Below are 23089 nucleotides of genomic sequence, written 5' to 3' on the forward strand. Positions count from 1 at the left end.
AAATGCACACTTCTGCATCAGAAAAGTGCATCAGCTCTAAGATCCACAGTTCCAACAAAAATACTTTCGAATTTTCATCTCACCTGTAATCATCAGATCGCCTGGAGAAGATGCAACATCCTAAAACAGAAAAAGTACAGAAATATTGTCTTGGGCTTTTCTCCCCCCCCCCCCCCAACAGAAAAATGCTAAATAAGAATTTTACATTACAAATTGTGCCAAACTAATTTTCACTCTTATGTTATAGCATTACTGTTAAAACACAAAATTAAAACAATATTGTATGTACTATGATTAAAAAAAATATGCACACCTCCATTTCATCCTTGAATAGGGGTTGAGTTGGTTTATATTCTGGATCTTCACCATCCCTGTTACAAAGCACACATATTTGTTAGCAATTATCAGCATTAATATAACTTTCTTAAACATGTTCAGTACAGAGCTTAAAATTAAGATTAAACTGATCATTTTTCTAATGACAAAACTACAGAACCACTAGTGGGTCAGGCAACATTATCAGGGTACAAAGAATAGGAAAATGCGGGTCAATTATTTCTCAAAACTACCAACTATGCTCTATCGTCAGTCAACAGTACATATAGGTTAAAAGGGTTAAATAGTTTCTGTTGTTTCCTCCCACATGGAACAACATACAGACTCACCAAACTAACTTGATTCAATGAGACAAGCAAATTTTATAAGCAAGATGCTATTACCACCAGAGAGGAGGTAGGACCAGCTTTTCCCCCTCTATCAACAGATCTCTGAACAGTCCATTAACAGTACCTTGTCATTCCTCTTTTGCACTATTTATGCATTTTAGTAACATAGTAATTTTGTGTCTTACGCTGTCTTGTTTTGTAAAAAAAAAAATTCACAGCATATTCAGATTCATTTATCACATGCACAGGCTAACACACAGCGAAATGTGTTGCTTGCGTTAATGACCAACGCAACTATAAGCATATGAGAGTGATAATAAATATAATTCTAATTATAGAAAGAGTAAGACAAGCGATGTTTTAAAATAATTTAAAACCACTTCACCATGTTGATTGAGAGTGACCATACCCCTCTGCACCATCAGCAAAGGTGTCATTTCCCCTCTGTTCTGCTGCAATTGCCTTCTCGTCGGGTTTGCCGACTCTCTCCAAGAAACAGAGTGCTGGGTCATTTCTCATTGTGTTATATTTCTCATAGCCTGTGGATATGAAAGGTCACAAGAAGATAGAATAGGTTATGCGGAACAATATGATTAAAAGAAACAATGAATCCAGAAAAGTTGTCAATCTATTATTTCTATCCATGTACATTCATGGATTTACAACGGAAAAAATTATGAAGCACAGAAGTATCTTTTACAACTCTACATAAACTTAAGAACTGCTTGTACACTTGCAAACTAAATTCTGTTAGTCGAATAGAAGGAAAAGCTGAAAAAGATCTCACATCTTAGGGTGATATGATGACATCCTCTGAAAATCAATGAAAATTGTATGTGTTTCTAAAATAATGTATATATTTCTCTCCCTGTGACTGACTGTGTCATCATTGTTTAATTCCAAATCAAGTTTATTGTCATGTGCATAAACAGTGAGGCACAGTACAATGAAAAACTTGCTTGCAGCAGCATCACAATCATCCGGGTACAGACAACATTAAGCATAATGTGGCCACTTTATAAGATACACTCGTACATCTGCTTGTTAATGCAAATATCTAATCAGCCAATCATGTGGCAGCAACTCAATGGATAATAGCATGCATGGTCAAGAGGTTCAGTTGTTGTTCAGACCAAACATCAGAAATGGGGAAGGATAATGATGCAAGGGACTTTGACCATGAAATGATTGTTGGCAGCAGGTGGGCTGGTTTGAGTATCTCAGAGATTGATGATCTCCTGGAATTTTCATGCACAACAGTCTCAAGAGTTTCTAGAGAATAGTGTGAAAACAAAACATCCAGTAAGGAGAAGTTCTGTGGGCGAAAACGCCTTGTTAATGATAGAGCGCAGAGAAGAATGCCAGACTGATTCAAGCTGATAGGAAGTCAACAGTAACTCAAATACCCATGTGTTACAACAGTACTGTGCAGAAAAGACTCTCTGAGCACACAGCAGAAATGGATGGGCTGGAGTAGCAGAAGACTACACACACTGGGTTCAGCTAAAAACAGGAAAATGAGGCTACAGTGGGCACCGGCAACCAAAACTGGACAGATGAAGACCAGAAAAACATTGCCTAGTCTGACAAATCTCGATCTCTAGGGCTACATGCAGATGGTAGGGTCAGAATTTGGCGTAAACAACAACAATCCATGGATCCGTTCTGCCTTGTGTCAATAGATCAGGCTGGTGGTGGTGGTGTAATGGTGTGAGGAATGTTTTCTTGTCACACATTAGGCCACTTAAAATTCAAGTACTTTTTTCCCAGCAACTTGTTGAATCTATGGATGAAAAATTCAGGCTGTTCTGGAGTCAAAGAGGGGTCCTACCCAGTACAAGAAAAAATGGCTTCTGAGTGTAGATTACACATAACATTATACTATACAGTGAAAAAAACTAGTCTGTGCAACAAAAACCAATGACACAATCAAAGACAAGTCCATCACTCACATCTATTTGGAAAATTTCACCAGAATGGCATGGGTGGTGAGGGAATATCCATTAACCTACAAATTGTTCAACGCTGTGCACTCACCGTGTTTGAAGACTCCAATGAGCAGAGATTTGTCAGCATCTGTGTCCCACCATTCGGCAGGAATCTCAGACTGCTCAGGCTCAGGAACCCAGATATCAATCTCACTAAACAAAGGAAATAACAGACGAGGAAGCAAGTCAAACCAGTGGCCACGTTAAGTTGTAGAAAGTAAATTGTGATTAATAGGTCACCCAAGTTTTATGTTTTAAATGTCGCAGTATCTGACAAAGTTATTTTTTCCTATTCAATCTGAAAGACTTTTAAAACAATTTCCTTCATTTTCTTTTAAATGGCAGATCTTATTAAAGTTTTAGGTCCATAACCAAAATGACCAATTGAGACGTGCACAGTTCCAAAAATTCAGGGTGTGACGCATTTCTAGTCTACCAAAGGAAATTCAAACTACTTTCTCAACAGTGAGACAAGAAAAGTGCAGGAGTAAAATGAATTAGATGTACAGGTATAGAAATTACTGAAAACTACTGCAGAAATGGGAGAAATACAATTGAGAAGATGGATAAAATAGTCTCTTTGCTGTTGGCTTTTATTGCAAGAGGACTGTAGCTTTGGTCAGCTTCCACCTTTAGCTTTGTGTAAGGTGGGGAGGGAGCAACTTCCCCAGTGAAAACGATTCCATGGCATGAAGGATTTTTATTTATGAAGCTAACTTGTATTTCCTTGCAAGAGAACAAACTAGATGCAGCATATAAAATTAATAAAATGTTTAACTTGCATATATTCTAATTAACTGAGGGCTCACCAAATATTTTGCCAAGACCACTGTACCTTTAATTGCTATCTTTGAAATGAAATCCCACATGGAACCTCTGCTGGAGTTCAAATCCTAAATAATAGTTGAAGAGGTCCCCCAGTGTGAAAACTGAAAGCCAGGCGAACCGTCAGCTGAAGATACTTTACATGAATCCCACACAGCAGGACACCACTCAGGCTCACATCAGCTGAGTTAATAACCTTATATAGTAGGATATCTAAAATATATTGCTCAAAATTTTCATTCAGAGGAAAGCCTATACTGTCTATAATGAAAATCAGGAAACTGAAGATGTTGGAAATCGGAAATAAAAATGGAAAATTTAGCAGGACAATTAGTTGACAGAAAAACAGTTACTGTTTCAGGGAAGGGGCACTTATATTTAAAAAACCTTAAAACAAGTATTATTTTGGGAATGGAGAGTTACAGAAATTACTGCAGAGCTTTAAAAGAATATCAGACAAGAACTGGTTTGGAATTGCAATATCTGTCTATTGCTAAATCTGCAAGGTCACATTTGGCACTGGTATAAGAAACAAGCACCTCCTCAATGGCTTTCCCTAAGGACTACAGTTGGAAGTCAATTGTTACTTGCCATCTAACAAATTTTTTGATAAAGTAACAATTCATCAAATTCCATTACAATCTGAAGTGTGAATCTGAAATTCCATTTCAGCATTATAGTGTCAATATTGGTTACTGTGTTTCAGTAGCATTCTGAAATTCATAGCTTCTTAGATATTACCAAGTGTGACATCATTAGTTCGTGTATAATTTTACATCTTAAGAAAGGGAACTTGCTTATTTCTTTTATTAAAATAACATGGATCCAGGAGCTCATTAGTTTTACATCCAGGAAGAGTTTAAAAGTTTGTGTCAGAAGTAATAACTTCATTACTCTTAATAGATGGCCATTTCTCAAAAGAGTTGCTCTAATCTTTCCTTCTGATTGATGTTAAGCTGAAGTAAATGTACTGTACATCTGGGGCCACATTAATAGTTAACTATATCTGCTTCAACTTTTCTACAACTATATTCTGCACAAAAAGCCCAAAGTTACCAAAATACAGGGAAAAAAGAGAGTAGTAAATTCAGATTCAAGTTATAAGAAAAGGCATAGTGATAAACAGTAAATTCAAAAGATATAGAAAGAATTAATTTTGAATATTATAAAAGATAAATGACAAACTGAAAACATTCTTTATAAGATTCATTTTCATTTTTGAGAAATTTCTTTTGTACTTGACCTTGTGATAACAGAAAACAATATTCTTCCCTTACGGTGTTTGCAATATAGACAGTTTTGACTGGAAATTATGCATTCACACCTTTTATGTGCAAATTGCATTTGAGAGCCACTTGCCCCAATTAAGTGATGATTGATTAGTGGCCATCTAGAAATTAACCCATGTACTTCCACATGCAGTTCACCTTGGCACAGCTGGTATTTGCATGACATCATTCACACAGAGCATTATTCATAGGGAAACCTATGACATTTGCAATACCAAGAGCACCAAGTGAAAAGTTGGAAAGTGAAAAACAATTAAACGATCCATACTGTTGCACTGACCTCTTACAAACAGGATGAAGAATGAAGAATTGCAAAATTACATAGAAAGTGCAGCAGTGTAGGATGATAGATTAAAAGGCTGCATTTATGTTGTAAATTCCTGACACAGAAATTTATCCTGATTATTGCAATAAATGTGTTGTGTAGTAATGTATGTGGAAAAACATACTGCATCCGAATTCAGTTTAATTTACCATATTACGTCTAATTATGCCAAAGGACAAATTGCTACATCAGTGATTATAAACACACTAATGAACATTATTGTAGGCTACTTAATGAAATTTGCCAATTGCAATTGTAGATATTACCAGCTTCAAGAACCGATAGAGGTCATGGCAAATTATACACTTGAAGCAATTCACAAAACACCCTGAGAATAATTGTTCAATATTTACAAACATAGGTAGTTCAGGATTACAAGTTACACATTTCAGTTCGAACATTGTATAATAAATATTTTTACCTTGCATCCACTCCATCAAGCACCTTTTCCAATTGGTCACCAATTACTTCTTGTTTCAGATAATACAACATTCTTACTCGTAGAAGCACTCTATGTGACAAAGTGAAATAAATACTGTAATTGAGGCACACAATGATCATATTAAATCTACTTGACAGCCTTAAATTAACCGGAAAACTCTCTCATGAAAGTCAATGGAATTATTGCTTTGAGATCTTTGGAAAATAATATTGACCTGATCTGAAAAGCAATGTACTCTTATTTTCCAATTGTTAATTAATACAATCCTATATTTATGAGTTTATAAATGCAAGCATGCTATTATAAACTGGCTGTTTCACTTCAATGAAATAGCATACTGTAATTTAGAAATATCATTAATAAAAATCAATAGAAAATTCACATTTTTACTAGCCTTGAGAAAGTGACTGAGTACAGAAAATGTTACATGACACCTAACTTACTTATTGCAGTGATGTTTTAAGTGTTTTTTGTAGCCTTCATCTTGTAGCAGATGTTCTGGATTATACTTCCTGAGCCACTCAGCCTTCTGCATATCAAATGTGCTTCCCTGGATCTTTACCTTCTTCCCTTTCCGCCCTCTCGGAACTGGTGCAGATAAGCCTAGATAAGGAATCCAGAACAAAACGTAATTCTAAATATGTTCCCATGAGGGGTGGGGGATGGCTGCTCTGAGAGGTGACAGCTCTCTAGTGAATAAAACTGTACTTTGCTCTATCTCCTTGATGTCATGCATTCTAATTGAGAATTATCATTACAAATTAAAATGTAGTCTTCTAACATTATTTCTGCACGGGGTAAAGGAAAGGTCTGCGACATATGTTACCCAAGTGGTTTTGTAGTTCTTTTGTTTGCCCATCCTCCGTCGGGGTAATGAGATCCCAGATAAAACTCTTTATTTTTTCATCTCCTCTGTAATGAGCAAGACAGTACACTAAGAGTGCTCGACAAATTGTCTCCACATCCTGTTCCACCAGCCGTCTCTTGAACCGCCCATGTGATAAGATGTCTTTCCAGCGGTCCCATCTGGAAAAGAATGAACCTTCGCTTTACTTTGAAAATCAGGGTATTCTTTATCATTTTGTTTTCATGAATTGAAATAACAACATATTAGCAGGTGCTTTAAATGCTTTTATACTTCAAACTGATGTTGAACTCTATTACGTGGATTGGTCAGCTACAAATCATCAGCAGTCTCACAAATGATCCAAGCATATTGAGGGGACAGGATTCCCAACTCCTGGAAATTACTGAAAAGATTCTTTTGTTTGGTTGCTGAATGAGATAAAAGTAATGCCTTCATGATTTGGTCAAACAAGACGACCACAGAATGTTCTGCTTGGGAGTAATTAATTTTAGAATTTGAAGAAGGGAAGTGAAGCTGAGTGCGGTTTCATAGCAAATGGAAGTGGAATGAGACTGTTTTAAATATCTTCCCCTTTGTTGAGGAAGATGACTTGGGGAAGGATGGGTTTCATTATCTAACCAAGATCCAGAAAAAACTTTTTGTGATAGAATTATATATGTTAGTTTGCATACTTTGTACATGCGATTCCTGCATTATATGAGGGGCTATGTACCTAGAAAACAGGAAGTGTAGTGCTTTTCTGAAATGCAAAGGCATGTTATCTGCACACACAGTATATCAAGAAATCAGAAGACAAATAACTAGTTGTTGATTCAATCACATTTGTTTTTTTACACACAGATTTCGTGAGAATGAATTTTATTCTCCATCTCAAATTTTGGGTAGTGATTTGTGAACCCAGCAAAGGGGAATTTCTGTGACCAGAATGACAGGAACATGGTAGTCACCTGTACATGTATGAGATCAGAATAAATCAGAGGGAACGTGGAGAACTGTTGCACCAATGAACTAAAGCATATCAACAACACACACAAAATGCTGGTGGAACACAGCAGGCCAGGCAGCATCTATAGAAGTACTGTTGACGTTTTGGGCCGAGACCCTTCGTCAGGATATACTGGGAATGGGATGGAGGGAGGAAAACAAATTTCAAAATAATACAGGGTAAATGTAAAGGGAATGTTTCTCTTAAAAGTTCAGCTCAGTCATTGGAGCTGATGTTGAAAATGCAGTTTACACTCTGTCATAAATTGTTCAATTGCACTTGGAATCAAGCTCATGTTCCCCAAAAAACTCGACCATAACATGATTTTATTTTTCAATATTCATTTCTCTTGACAAAACTTTGTGGACTGATGGTTTGAGAAGGACCACTCTTTGCACTGTTTCTTTGTGAGTAGATAAATTCAAAACGAACTCAGTGGATGTTAGCAATACCATGGTGATTATATAAGCATATTATCAGAAACAAGGATTTCAAATACATGTGTGCTTCATGAACTCCAGGATCCCCACAGATAGGAAAATGATTGAAGGTAAAACATTCAAAATAGACATCTGACATTTGCTTTTGCAACAACTTTTACAACAGCAAGTCAGTCAATGAAGCAGAGGGCTTATAATAATTTAATAATAATAGGCATCCGTTAGTCTTGAGAGACCATGGATTTGTGCCTTGGAAGGTTTCCAGGGTGCAGGCCTGGGCAAGGTTGTATGGGAGACCGGCAGTTGCCCATGCTGCAAGTCTCCCCTCTCCACACCACTGATGTTGTCCAAGGGAAGGGCAAGGGCCGATACAGCTTGGTACTGGTGTTGTCGCAGTTCAATGTGTGGTTAAGTGCCTTGCTCAAGGACACAACACGCTGCTTTAGCTGAGACTCGAACTAGCGACCTTCAGATCACTAGACCAATGCCTTAACCACTTGGCCACGTGCCAATAATTAATAATTTATTCATTATAATAATAATAAAACATGATTACAAGAACAGAAAAGCAGCTGAAGATAAATAAGCTTTCTGAGATGTAGTATCTACATGAAAGTAATTTAAAAAAAAGGCATTTCAGCTGAAATATTTCATCTTTGCCAATGAGTTACATAGATTACTTGAATTAAATTTCTTTTCAGATTCAGTTGCATACCCTCATTTATCCATCTCCTGTCACCTCGAATGTCAGCATGAGGTACTTTAACCCACAGTTGAAACAAAAGAGCAAATAGATTGATTCTGAGAGTAACCAAAAAGATTATAGATTACAAATCAAAAGTGCCCACCAAGAAAGAGAAATGGGGCGTGGGGGGGGGGGGGGGAAGAGTAGGAGTTGAACTCTAAGAAACCTCCCAGACTTATGTTCTTCATCCAGATATCTATGCTGGCAAGTCTTTGATGTGCAATTCCTTCCACATCCATGAGTGTTTTCTTTTTCCCCTCTTGCCTCTCCACTATTACTTTCCCCTTGTTTCGTTTGGTGACTTCACTTCCCTTTCTTTGTCACACACTTGACAGGATAGAGGGCCTGTGGTCAGGTGTCTGGGAAGTGCTTCTGAAGCACACTATACATCAGATAGAAACTCTCAGTGTATAACTTTCCCTAATCTAGCATTAATTATTCAGCATTATTCTGATGCCTGTGCTGGCTTACAGGAGAAGTCATCAATCCCTATCCCTAGTTCTAAGCCATAAATTGTTATGTTATTGAACTTATTGAAAGAGCTGTTCAAATATATTTACTATACAAGACCATTCAAAATATTGCTTGCTAGTTAAAATACTGTATAGGAAAGTGTTTCCCAGCTAATGCACAGATTTTGAACAATGGTTTACCCATAAATTAGCAGGTTCTTCTCAATCCTGAAGCACTCTGTTCTTCCATAGGCATGAGATCGGTCATAGGGCCTACGTAGTTTGGGTCGATCTTCACCATCACTTTCTGCCTCTGATAATTCTGCCAGTTCATCTTTAGCAGCATTGTAAGGTCTGGTCTGTTTCCTTACTCTTGGAGTATCAATTACTAAACTGTTCTGCAAAGGAAGTCATCAAAAAAAACTCTTACATTTTTCTTGAAGAATTCTGGAAGAAAATCAACTTGACACACACTATCTGCTCTTTTCGGACTGGTGCAAAGTGCTTCTGACTTCACAGTTGTACAAAATGTGCTACAGAAAATAAGGCAATCCAGCCTTGGTTAGAGATCAGATATCAAAAGTGACAGTAACCTGCATCAACAAAGAACTTCTAATAAATCAAAATGCCCCAAGGAAACACAAACATAGTCATCAAACAAAATTTGGCATTGAGCCACCCTAGGACTGAATAGAAAGGATAGGTTTTAAGCAGCATCTGATGGAAGGAGAGTGTAGTTAAGAGCCGTAGATTTAATGATGGAATTAGCAGCTGTAGGCACAGATGGCAGAGATTAAACAAATGGAGACACAAGAGGCTGTAGATGCTGTAATCTTGAGCAACAAAAAAAATCTGCTGGAGGAATTCAGCAGATGCAGGGGGTTTGACCCAAAATGTTGACAATTTCTTTTTCTATCCTGATGCTGATCAACCTGCTGAATCCCCCCAGCAATTTGTGAGGGTGACGACAGAACCAGGCGGTGCACACAGGAGGAGGTTGCTGTATTAAAGTATCAGCTGCAACATTACTCCAATTGACTATAAAACAAAAGATAGTTAAGGCTGCTTTGGATTGTCTCTGACTTTCTTGAAATTATAACACAAACAAAAGGGGAAATGTACCATCTCTTGGAATACAACTTGTTAACACTGGCAGAGTAAGTGAATCATGACATTGTTGTTAATTCATATTTAGTATTGATAGCTTTATTTATTTATTGAGATACAGCACAGCCCTTCTGGCCCTTAGAGCTGCACCGCCCAGAAACCTCTGATTTAACCCTCGCCTGATCACAGGAAAATTTACAATGACTAATTAATCCACCAACTACAACATCTTTGGACTGTGGGTGGAAACCGGAGTTCCTGGAGGAAGCCCACACGGTCAAGAGGAGAACACACAAACTCCTTTCAGGCAGCGGCAGGAATTGAACCCAGGTCATTTGTACTGTAAAGCACTGTACTGTAAAATGCCACCCCAAAATATAGTATGGCTCCTTAAGGCTGTTTTAGCTGGGGGTGGTAATGGGGTCAAGCTCCCGCTATCTATTAAATGCTCCCAATGGTGTGCACCTCAAATAGCCTCTGACAACCAAGTCCAACTCCTGGCATTAACATGTAGCTTAGCTACTAAGCTCAATGGAACCTTTTCTACTGACAGAAGAAGGGGAAAAGGCAGAATACTGGCACCTTAAAACCGCTCACTTCGGACAGATGGGGCTCATCAGCCGTAGTTGGCAGCTCATCTAGGAGAAGGATGTACCCACTCATGGGGAAGGCTTCGAGAATAGACCCCAAAGGAAAATTCCAAAGCTGAAGCCCTTAAGGGCAGTCATCTTATTCTTTGGCTGTCCATCCATTTTCGATGATGACTGAGGCCTGGGCAAGATTGTATGGAAGACCTGCGGTTGCCCATGCTGCAAATCTCCCCTCTCCACGCCACCGATGTTGTCCAAGGGAAGGGCATTAGGACCCAATACAACTTGGCACTGGTGTCGTTGCACAGCAATGTGTGATTAAGTGCCTTGCTCAAGGACACAACACGCTGCCTCAGCTAAGGCTCGAACTAGCGACCTTCAGATTACTAGACCGCCATCTTATCCACTTGGTCACACACCACACACTAAAGGCAGTCATTACGTTGAGTTCAACGCTAACTGGCAACTCCTGCGGCGCTGCTGGTACTAAACTGTATTATCAGCCTCTGTTGTTCATTTAGGTTCATCAGAAGCATGGAGAGGGGGAGCTCACTCCATGGGCAACAGCTTTCTCTCCATATCATACCGCCCAGGCTTGCATATCTAGACTGCTGGGACGCAACATCCAAGGTCGACCCTGACCAATTGAGGCCTCACTCAAATTCAAGAATAATGGCCCAGATTTCCTGGCAGTGAGACATCACCAACTACAATCTGGTCAGTAGGATCTCTGCAACTCTTAGTGGCATCACAGGAGCGGCCCGAACAAGTCCCACTCCAGAACCACCTTGCTAGCCAACTACAAAAACTATTAAAAAAAATATGTAGTCAATAAAAATTTCAAAATAAGCTTAATTTCTGCTTTTAATTAAAATGGACGCTACAAAAGCAACTAATATATTCAAGGTAACTGAAGTTAATTCAAAAAAATAATTTAAAACTTACTCAAAACTCTTCTGCAGAAGTTTTTCTTCACTGAAACAAATAACATAGTTGGACCTACTCTTACTAGGAAGGAGTTCAATGAATAGTTGTCTCAGCATTAAGGCTGGCTAAGTGCAGGAAGATGCTATTCCAATGGACTCGATGAAGATTGCAACGCAAGACAGCAGTTGGGAAATTAAAAGGAAGAACCTGTCAGGAAACCTGGATGTTCCACTTTTATATGGTGGGTACAAATGTTCCTGATAGAGGGATAGAGAGAACTACAGATATTTCTCAGGAATATCTATACCACTTTGGTCTTTAAGGAAAAACAACTGAATGGAATATGTGCTCAAACGATGTAGAATAAATTATTTGCAACAGATTGTGCACGACCCAGCTGTACGTTGTTCCAGCATTGGATATCTTTGCAAACAAGATAACATATGTATATCAGTAAGGTCTCCTGCCTGTTGACAAATGTATGTTAACTGCTGGAAATAGCACTGTTTCAAATGTGACCCCTGTAATCAGTTGCAGAGGCTTCCAACAAAGTTGCAGATGGACTTTTTTAATTTTCTCCCACAGTAAATAAGAACAGCTTTGAAAAACGAACATAACCACTACAGGTGGCCCCTGTTTTTCAGACGTTCACTTTATGACAGCTCGCTGTTACGAAAGACCTACATTAGTACCTGTTTTCACTAACCAAAGAGGATTTTCGCTTCTACAAAAAAGACGTCTACTTTATACGTGTGTTACCCCGAGAAAGACTACGATGACCATGAAGCCTTGTGCGGGCAGTTGTGTGTGCATGCATGTACGTGCAGATTTTTTTCTCCACATCGATTTTGGCTCGCTGTCTTCCTGATTTTGATAAGTGAAACTACACCGTATATATGATATTTCTATTTTATATAGGCTGTATATTTATCATATCATTCCTGCTTTTACTATATGTTCATATTATTTTAGGTTTAATGTGTTATTTGGTATGATTTGGTAGGTTACTTTTTGAGAATGGGAACGCTCAAATATTTTTCCCATATAAATTAATGGTAATTGCTTCTTCAATTTACGACATTTTGGCTTACAAACGGTTTCATACTACTGCCTGTTGCAAATGTTATTACCACAGGATGCTCCCTGATGGTCAGGTTTCAAACTTTTTCTCAACATAGCTAGCAGACCTGCTGATTTACAGATCCAGCCTAACCTGCAGTACTGATACTGTGGAGTTTGCCTACATTCCTATGACGATATAGGTCTGCACTCACATCACAAAGATCTGTGGGGAGGCAGCAGAATTAGCCTCTGTGATATTGCCCCTCGGGTGCAGTGCGTGGGAGAATCTGAGGGAAGTTGGTGGGAATGTGGAGAATTGGTTAAGGATGACAATCAGTGGTGGAAAGAACTGAACTGGATGAATGGCCTCCTCCATCATGAGAAAAAGTATTAAATAAATATTAATGGCTAGGATGCACAAAGTTCTGAAGTATTAAGTGCTCAGCTTGTGTAACTTTTAACCTGAAATTGGTAAATTACCTTTCCATGTATAGCTTCAAGATCAATTTCTGCCTTCTTTGCCCATTTCTGCCAAAAGTTCGGATCATCCAAAGCAATATCACTTCTGTTACCAGATGCAACAAAACTTGCCTGAAATAGTTAAAAACAAATTCCTGAAGAAACATTCCTGATGAAGAAATTCATCCAAACGTTAAGCACTAAAGGAAATCTGAGAACCTGCAACACAGAAAGCCAGATATTCTTCCCTTCTTGGGTCACATATAGATAGTGATTTGCAACACAAAACAGCAAATTAACACAACATTAGTAAACTTTAACAAATATTCTGCTCTTATAACCTCTAACAATGGAACTTACAACTCACACAGGGTGGTGAATATATGGAATGACCTGGAAGTTGTTGAAACAGGAACAATAGCATCATTTAAGAAGCACTCAGATAGATAGGTGGGGCTTAGAGGGATGTGGGCCGTACACATGAAATTACGATTAGCTGGGTGGGCACTGTGGTTGTCACAGACTGGTTGGGCCAAAGGGCCTGATTTCCCGTTGTACAGCCCAGAACTTCACACCTACAGATGCGCTGGGCTGTCCGCACCACTCTCTGCAGAGTCCTGCGATTAGGGAAGTACAGTTCCCATACCAGCCAGTCAGGATGCTCCCAAATGTGCCCATGTAGAAAGTCCTTAGTATTTGGGGACTTATGCCAAACTTCTTCAACCGTCTGAGGTGCAAGAGGTACTGTTGTGCTTTTTTTTACACCACACAGCCGGTATGTACAGACCATGCGAGACCTCGGTGACGCGTGTGCCGAGGAACTTAAAGCTGTTCACCCTTTCAACCCCAGATCCATTGATGTCAATAGGGGTTCGCCTGTCTCCTTTCCTCCTGTAGTCCACAGCAAGCTCCTTTGTCGTTGCGACATTGAGGGAGAGGTTGTTTTCATGACACCACTGTCAGGACATTTACAGAGGCAAGTGTGTAAAAAGGGCCCGAGGGATCATTGAGGTCCCGAGTCACCCCAACCACAAACTGTTCCAGCTGCTAATATCTGGGAAACGGTACTGCAGCATAAAATCAGGACCAATAGGCTCAGGGATAGCTTCTTCCATCAGGCCATCAAACTGATTAATTCATGCTGATACCATTGTATTTCTATGTTATATTGACTATCCTGTTGTACATACTATTTAAAACAAAATACTAAAAATTGTACATTTAGTCAGAGACAAAGCGTAAAGATTTTTAATCCTCACGTATGTGAAGAATATAAGAAAAAAAGTCAATTCAATTCAAACCATTGCACAAGCTTGCTAATCATTATTTCAGTATCCTCTTTGGATTCACAACTCTCACATCTTTATGCTCTTCTAAATCTAAACTCATGCACCATTCAGATCACCCTTGCCTACACCACAGGTGACCCTGCGGCCCATTTTCATACATTCTATAAATGAAACTTCTCATCTAGTTTTCTTGGCTTCAGTGGTGCTGTCCCCATTCCAGCAATGAATTTGCAGCTTCCTATATAGTGACACTGCGGGGGCTCAGCCATGCATGCGAGTTGCAAGCTGTCATTGCTATGCTCTCATGCACATGGCTACCTTTTACCCCAGCACCACTGTTCCCTAATTCATGATTAACAAAGCAAGTAACAGTAAACACACACTTTTGAAGAAACCCAGCTGGAAGAGTTTGGGGACTCCAATCCTATTGCACAAAATATACCTACACCCTTATGTAGAACACAGGTACAAGTTCTTCAGCACACAAAATCTACACCAACCATTATGCCAAATTAAACTAACTCCATCTGCCTGCACCTGATCCACATCTCTCCTTTCTGTTCATGATCTTATGCCTGTCTAAAAGTCTCTTAAATGTCACTATTGTATCTGCTTCCACCCTCTTACCATTCTCTGTGTAAAAATAAAACCTGCCTTGCACATCTCCTTTAAAACTTCCTCCCTCAACTTAAAGCTACGCTCTTTGAAAATTTGACATTTCTGCCCAATCCACTTGTGATTCCACCTTGAGGGAGGGAGAGAGGGGAGGGGGAGACTTGCCTTTAGAAGATCAATTAATCAGTGAGATACATGGATCAGTCCAGGATTCACCAGCTTTTCCTCAGGCACTACCTACCTTGGCAAACGTTGAGCCTCTCCCTTCAGATTCAATAGTAATTGTTTTTGTACGTCGCATAAGAATCTGATCAATGTCCTCCTCGCAAAACTTAGAACCTTCATCTTCTTCATCCATAATTGCACCATAAGCACCCCTACGAAGCAAGTCTTCAATTTCTTTCTTGGACATCTGTTGCATCTATATAATTAGGAATTTAAAGGTAGACTTATTTTCTTGAAACAGCATTGTTTTAAAGCAGGGGTTCCCAACCTGGGGACCCTTTGCTTAACGGTATTGGTCTATGACAAAAAAAGGTTGGGAACCTCTGATATAAAGGAACCTTATTCTGGTCATTCTGAATTCTTCTGAAATTTATATATTTATTTCTTCAAGCTAATTTGGTGAATAAAACTGTATGTGTTAAAAGTCAGCATTAAGATCTCATCAAAGTTGTAGCTACTTCTGGGCAGTGACTTCCAGAATAAAAACAAGTCATTTTCTCAAGAGAAGATCAAGAGTCATGCAATTCATACAATAACAGTGTAACAAGTAATTTCTCAAACACAATGTTACACATTCTTTAAATTTATGCTTTGCAATTTACGGACAATGAAATTCTTGGAATCATTATTGTTGCATGCTATGTAGAATGACTAAATTAAAGTTTTCACATCATAACTGATGAATTATCTCATCAATCTGTTCAATCACTGTGTTGTAAAAAGCATAGAACAGTACGATAGCAATGTACTAAAATTGCTGGAGAGAACTTAAGATTGGAATCAATACTTTCATTACATACCCCACCAACGGTATTCTCTCGACCATTCATACTCTGCAGCACAGCTTTGTCAAGACCCAGCTTCAGGCTGGCCTTGTCAAACATTTCCCGTTCATAAGAGTTTCGAGTTATCAGCCTATAAACCTTCACAGCTTTGTTCTGACCAATCCGGTGACAACGAGCTTGAGCCTTCAAAAAAAAAATTACCACTATAAAACACTGTTAATTTTCAACAATACGAAACACCTTCTGCTTTACTTCAGCATGTTGCAATCCTATTTCTATCACAATTTTCTAAAATATCAAAGCAAAAAAAAATCACAAAAGGCTTCCAAACAGAAGTCCAAGAGACAGTCCTCATCAGGGATCATGGGTGAAGAGGATCAGCAACTTTAAATTCCTCAGTGTTATAATTTCAGAGGATCTGCCCTGGGCCCAGCATTACAAAGAAAGCATGGCAATCAGTGCCTCTATTTCCTTAGAAGCTTGCGAAGCTTTGGTATTACATCTAAAACGTTGTCAAACTTCTACAGATGTGTGCTGGAGAGTATACTGATTGGTTGCATCATGGCCTGGTATTAAAACCCAAAGGCCCTTAAATAGAAAATCCTACAAAAAATAGTGGATACAGGCCAATCCATCACAGGTAAGGCTGTCTGCACCATTGAGCACATCTACATGGAGTGCTATCGCAGGAAAGCAGCATCCATCTTCAAGAATCTCCACCACCCAGGACATGTTCTTTTCTCGCTGCTGCCATCAGGAAGGTGTTACAGGAGCTTCAGGGCTCACAGCAGCAGGTTCAGAAACAGTTATTACCTCTTAACCACCAGGTCCTTGAATAAGTGGGGTAACTTCACTCTCCCCATCACTGAACTGTTCCCACAACCAATGGACTCAGTTTCAAGGACTCATCATCTCACATTCTCAATATTTGTTGCTTATTTATTTATTTACTTGTTTATTACTTTCTCTTTTGTATTTACACAGTTTGCTCATTGGTTGTTTGTCCGTCCTGTTGGGTGCAGTCTTTTATTGATTTTATTATGTTTCTTGGATTTACTGTGTATGCCTGAAAGAAAATGAATCTCAGGGTTGTATATGGTGACATATATGTACCTTGATAATAAATTTACTTTGAACCTTCCAAGGGATGAATACAGGCTCTTCACTCTATGGTACCAGAATCAATATAGCTTTGATTTACTGAGTTATGAAAATCAAAACCTGCTCTCAACTTTATATTGCCTTGACATTGGTTAACCTAATGGGATAAATACCTTTTGATAACTTCAACCATGTGGTGTATTTTCACATTTATTCTATTTCACAGTAGAAGGCAATATAGTTCAGTCCAATCTAAGCAAAGCCAATATCAACTTGTATACATGAACAGGTCAATGGCGTCAGTTAAAAATTTATGCTCTTCTTTATACATGTTGTTTAATTTGGTGATCACATGACAAGTTCAGCTCAAGCATTATCCTTTGTGTTGTATGACGGTGTCTAAGTGGGTTTTGTGACACAAATAAAACAAAGACAAGATGTTCTTTTTGAAAAAAAGTTCCATAAGACTCAGCTTGCTATTCTTTGAGGTTGAAAGCTGAGAGATAATCTAATTGTAGTGATTGAGATTTGCAATTAATAAATATGGACAAAATATTTCCTCTGGAGCAGTGATCCAGATTAAAGAAATTTCAACAATGAAATCAGGAAGCACTTAATCACATTTAACTGGGATGGAATCTGGTCTGCAATGACCTTTCCAGACTGATATCAATAGATTATTTTTAAGATAAGGGGAACTAAGAGTAGGATGTCAAGGCACATTAACAGAGTTGAGATTCACATCACCATGATGTTAGCAAATGTAGAGCCAGAGCCAAAAAACTGAATGGCTTGCTCCTGATTATCAAAATTCTGTTGTGATTCAATTAAAATCAGAAGTACAGGTATGGGAGTCAGCCATACCTGGAATATGGTTTCATAGTGATGAAGTTAGCCTCCTCCCTGTGTAGTAGTCAGTGTTTCAGAATAAATAACAGTAGCCTGGAGAAATGAGCCCTTTGGTCTGAAAAGGGGCATCAGTTATGCAAACTGTGAGTTTTTTTCCCATTCCCTGTCATTCTGCACTCAGACTAAAAATCTGAGGGGGAGGGGCGGGGTGGATAAAACCTGTTTTCTCTCACTCTAACCCTCATGGAACCTCTTGTTTTGATATAATAATATTTCCAGCCCACAGCTCATTATAAGCTAAAAAAAAATCCAAATTTATTATTTCACAATAATGAAGAGAGCACTTACAACAATAAGGCAAAGGCGATAGACAAAAGGAGAGTCAGTGGGTGTTGTTTACTTGAACTTTCAGAAGGCCTTTGACAAGGTGCCGTACATGAGGCTGCTTAACAAGATAAGTGGCTGACTATTAGGAGACAAGGAGTGGGAATAAAGGGGGCCTATTCTGGTTGGTTGCCAGTGACTAGTGGTGTTCCACAGGGGTTGGTATTGGGACCACTTCTTTTCATATTGTATGACAATGATTTTGATTTCATTTTCATAATTTGTCACACCAGTCAGCCATTCTTGTCTGGCGCAGTGTCAGGACCGGTCTCCCTTTCCGATTAACCGGGTCACTGTATGAACGTTCCTGACTCGACCCTTGTTTTTACGAGGCCGAGTGGCTAGCTCAACGCTGAACCCAGCACGGATGGAAAGCGTGCCGGGGGAGGGGGGCCGACTGGGTTTGAACTTGGGAGCCTTCGCTTCCGAAGTCCGGCATTGATGCCACTGCTCTACTGGCTGGTTTCCATGATTTTGATGATGGAATTGATGGCTTTGTGACCAGGCTTGCGGATGATAAAAAGATAGGTGGAGGGGCAAGTAGTGTTGAGGAAGCAGGGAGTCTGCAGAAGGACTTGGATAGATTGTGAGAATGTGCAAAGAAGTGGCAGATGGAATATAGTGTAGGGAAGTGTATGGTCATACACTTTGGCAGAAGGAATAAAGGTGCAGACTGTTTTCTAAAAGGGGAGAAAATTCAAATTTCAGAGGTGCAAAGGAACTTGGGAGTTCTTGCAGAGGATTCCCTGAAGGTTAACTTGATGATAGTAAGGCAGGCAGATGTAATGTTAGCATTCATTTTGAGAGAATTAGAATATAAAAGCAAGAATGTAAAGCCAAGGCTTTATAAGGGATTGGTCAGACTTCATTTGGAGTATTGAGCAGTTTTGGGCTGGTATTGGAGATTCATGAGAATAATTCCAGGAAGGAAAGGGTTAATGTATGAGGAGCGTTTGATGACTCTGGGCTTTTACTTGCTGGAGTTCAGAAGAATTGTGAAAGTTTTTTGTTATTATTAATCAAGAGCAATATACACAAAATGCTGGATGAACTCCAGAAAGTCAAGTAGCATCTATGGAAATTAATAAACAGTCAACGTTTTGAGTCAAAGCTCTTTATCAGGACTGGAAACGAAGGGGCAAGATGCCAGACTAAGGTGGTTGTAGGAGCTGGAAGGTGATAGGTGAAGCCAGGTGGGTGTGGAAGGGGGGGATGAAGTAAGTAGTAGGTGGAAAAGGGTAAAGGACTGGAGAAGAGGAAATCCTGATAGCCAAGAAGAATGGACCATAGGAGAAAGGGAAGGTGGAGAGACACAAGGGGAAGTGATAGGCAGGTTCAGAGAACGGTAAGAGGGAGGCCAGAGTGGGGAAATGAAGAAGAGGGAATAAAATTACAGTAAGCTGGAGAAATTGATATTTGCTGTATCGGGTTGGAGTCTAATTATTCGGAATATAAAGTGTAACTCCTCCAACCTGATGGCCTCATTGTGGCAGAAGAGGAGGCCATCGACCGACATGTCGGAGTGGGATTGGGGACTGGAATCGGAATTGAAATGGTTGGCCACCGGAAAACCCTGCTTGTTGCAGATGGAGTGAAGGTGCTCGACAAAGCATTCCCCAATTCACCAATGTAGATGCAACCACATTGGGAACACCAGATACAGTAGACGACCCCAACGGATACGCAGTTGAAGTGTTGCCTCACCAGAAAGGACTATTTGGTTCCCTGAGTGGAGGTAAGGGAGGAGGTGAATGGGTAGGTGCAGCACTTTTGCCACTGATCGGGGCAAGTGCCAGGAGGGAGATTGATGGGGATTTTTAATTACAAAACTTTATTTCGTAATTGTTCAATATAATTAGGTAAGAAAAAGTACACATTTTACAATCAATAAGTTGCAATTCATTACCCCAACAGCCTATTGATAAACTCAATCCACACCCAAATTCCAGTTCAAGTTTTACTTACCTGAAGATCATTCTGAGGATTCCAGTCTGAATCAAAAATGATACACGTGTCTGCTGCAGTGAGATTTATTCCTAAACCTCCAGCTCTCGTGCACAGTAAGAACACAAAACGATCAGAGTCAGGCTTGCTAAATCGGTCAATTGCTGCTTGTCGCAGGTTTCCCCGAACTCTCCCGTCAATGCGCTCATATGGGTACCTGCAAATACAATGTTACAGACAATTATCTCCCATACTTTATTAACATTTACACAGCAACAGTTTACTTTTAAAGCAAATTATTTACACTATGCTTACAATTGTCAACATTGAATATGCAGTGTCTTTAAGAACAATTGTAAAAACTGTCATCAGGGACACAAGTGATTTGGAACAGTGACATTTCAGATGTAGCTGAGCCTGCAAATCAAAATAAATGGAAGTTAAAGAGGTTAGGCACAAAACTTCATGTTTCAGTGCATTATGAGTAACAAAGGGGCTTTTACATAAGCTGATAAAAGAGGCTGTGAACACAAAGCAGTGGTGCAGGAGCGTTCACGTGGACATGAACAGAATGGAGAGCAACAGGAGCATTACACAACCTGTTGCTAGAACTCAGCCCTTTTTTTCTATCAATCACAGTGCTCTGGATGTCAACAAGGGTTACAAGTTCATACGTAAGAATCAATGACTCTACTTGGAAATCTTCATCTGCCCTCCACAGACGTTGTAAGTGTTAATTTAGTAGAGTCATCCCTAGAGTAAAATCATTTACCAATCTCCCCTGCTGCTGATAAACTCATAACTTTTACCCATCAAAATAGTTTGCTCGTGATGATGGTCAAAAATCAAACACAGGCAATTCTTTGGTGACAGAGCACTAAGTCAACTAATTCATGGACTTGTAACAAAAAATGATAAAGGTGGCATGACCAGCGAGGGGGTGCACCAGTCAGGCTGTCACAAGTGTGAGGTCTGTACTGTAATGCAGACAAATCTGGCAATTTATTCAACCCACGTGGCTTCAAATTGAATTCAGGAATAATAGTGCCAGTGGGTACTGTCATTGTATAAATGATTATTTTTCACTTGTCCAAATCTTCAGTCTTACCCAGTGATGGACAAGATAAAACAGTCATTATCCATAGATCAAAGCGCAATAGAACGTGACAATAACACTGTTTCACGACACCAGAAGGGATGAATGTTAGCGAGGAAAAATGGGTCCAAGTTCCATCTATGTAATTCTCCAACAGATGAACTACAACATTTGCTAATTTCCATTTTTTTCTTTCTCATCCATTAACTTGTTATGCTTTTGCTTTGTACTTGTTTTATCAGCCATCTCACAGCAGACTTGACAAGCCTGAAATTCTTTTTGTTAACCGACACCATGTTCTGTTGCTGAAGCACTTCATCTAGTTCTCTAACCAGAGAAAAAAATCATATTTCTGTGCTGTATGATGCTGACTTTATTCACATAAACATTCAGATGTGTCTTGTGCTCCACCTGTGTATACTGAAACACCTTACAGTTAAAAGGGAAAAAATACAGACGCTAAGACCGGATTTCTTAAATATTAGAAACATGATGCATCTAATACTGACAACGTAATGGTTTTAATGGGATTCAAATCCAATCAGTAAACAAATGCAATGGAGGATACTTGAGCTCATTTGGTAACACTTTTGCACCAGAAACTGATGCTGAAGTTGGTGGAACAGGACAAAGTTTAGACTGACATTCTAAGTTAGTTCTGAATGAGAAGGTGCCACCTTTCAGATGAGGCATTCAGCAGCACCTGCCCTCAACTGGACCCAAGATTCCAGTTTAATATTTTGAAAGTGGGGGTATTTCCCCTCATTATTCACTCCCGACGAATACCTAAATGATGAGTCATGATCCCTGAAGACTGTGCTCAGATGACAGTCATACTTCTAAAAAAACACTTTAAAACTACTTTACCTGCTGTGAATTACAGACACCCAAGTGAGTGTATCCGCCACCTCCTCCAAAAACAATTCCAGTTGACTGATTTTTCCTCATTTACAAATCTTGCATATTTCTGACATCCTCAGCCATCTCCTCTGTATCCTGTCTAGTACAATCACATTTTTCCTCTGATGACATGAGCTGTCTACACTATTCAAGCTGTGGCCTAACAGGCATTATATGCAGCCCTAGCATAATCTTCTTACACATAAAATGCCCAGCCTAATAAGAAAAAGCCTCTGTATGTCTTGTTAACCACATTAATGTGTCCTATGATGTTTATGGCTCTCTGGTGGTTGGCAATATCTTCCTGTTCCTCTACACCTCCTGAAGTTTATTGGTCTCTTTCCTTGCTGTCCCTCCCCAAACCCACAATCAAACACTTCAATGGATTAAAATTCCATTCCACACTTTACTGCCAAAATGGCCAGTTCATCTACATCTTCCTCCGATCCACCTCTTCATGCAGTCTAAAGGTTTCCACCTCGCTGACAACCACACTGCCAATTTTTGTACTTCTGGTAAATGTTTTTGGCATATGTCCCTACATTCTAACTTAAATCACTGACAAAGATTACAAAAAGCTATGGAATGAGTACTGAGCTCTGTGGACCATCAACAGTAACTCCCTTCCAATCATAAAAAAAACATTCATCAATCCTGACCCTTTGCTTCCTGTCACTGAGCCAATTCTGTACCTGCTTTCCTGGAATGAAGGGTAACACACTTCAACTCTTA

General features: G+C 39.3%; 1 protein-coding gene across 11 annotated transcripts in view; it reads right to left on the reverse strand.

The window, feature by feature from the left end:
• The window catches only part of chd9 (chromodomain helicase DNA binding protein 9), a 268861-nt gene that overhangs the window by 36826 nt on the left and 208946 nt on the right, over positions 1-23089 (reverse strand). For 9 of the 11 annotated variants that reach the window (XM_073070009.1, XM_073070007.1, XM_073070008.1 and 6 more), the window contains 12 exons: positions 20383-20578; positions 16099-16266; positions 15315-15494; positions 13191-13301; positions 9226-9422; positions 6361-6560; positions 5978-6137; positions 5514-5603; positions 2703-2806; positions 1051-1204; positions 314-371; positions 84-120 (listed from right to left, as the gene is read on the reverse strand). In XM_073070009.1, coding sequence (XP_072926110.1) covers positions 84-120; positions 314-371; positions 1051-1204; positions 2703-2806; positions 5514-5603; positions 5978-6137; positions 6361-6560; positions 9226-9422; positions 13191-13301; positions 15315-15494; positions 16099-16266; positions 20383-20578 — 1655 coding nt within the window. The remainder of the gene's footprint in view (positions 1-83; positions 121-313; positions 372-1050; positions 1205-2702; positions 2807-5513; positions 5604-5977; positions 6138-6360; positions 6561-9225; positions 9423-13190; positions 13302-15314; positions 15495-16098; positions 16267-20382; positions 20579-23089) is intronic. The other 2 variants (XM_073070017.1, XM_073070011.1) reach the window with 1 other exon arrangement.

The sequence above is a fragment of the Hemitrygon akajei genome, chromosome 17 (assembly GCF_048418815.1).
Source record: "Hemitrygon akajei chromosome 17, sHemAka1.3, whole genome shotgun sequence".
In the NCBI taxonomy this organism is placed as follows: domain Eukaryota; kingdom Metazoa; phylum Chordata; class Chondrichthyes; order Myliobatiformes; family Dasyatidae; genus Hemitrygon; species Hemitrygon akajei.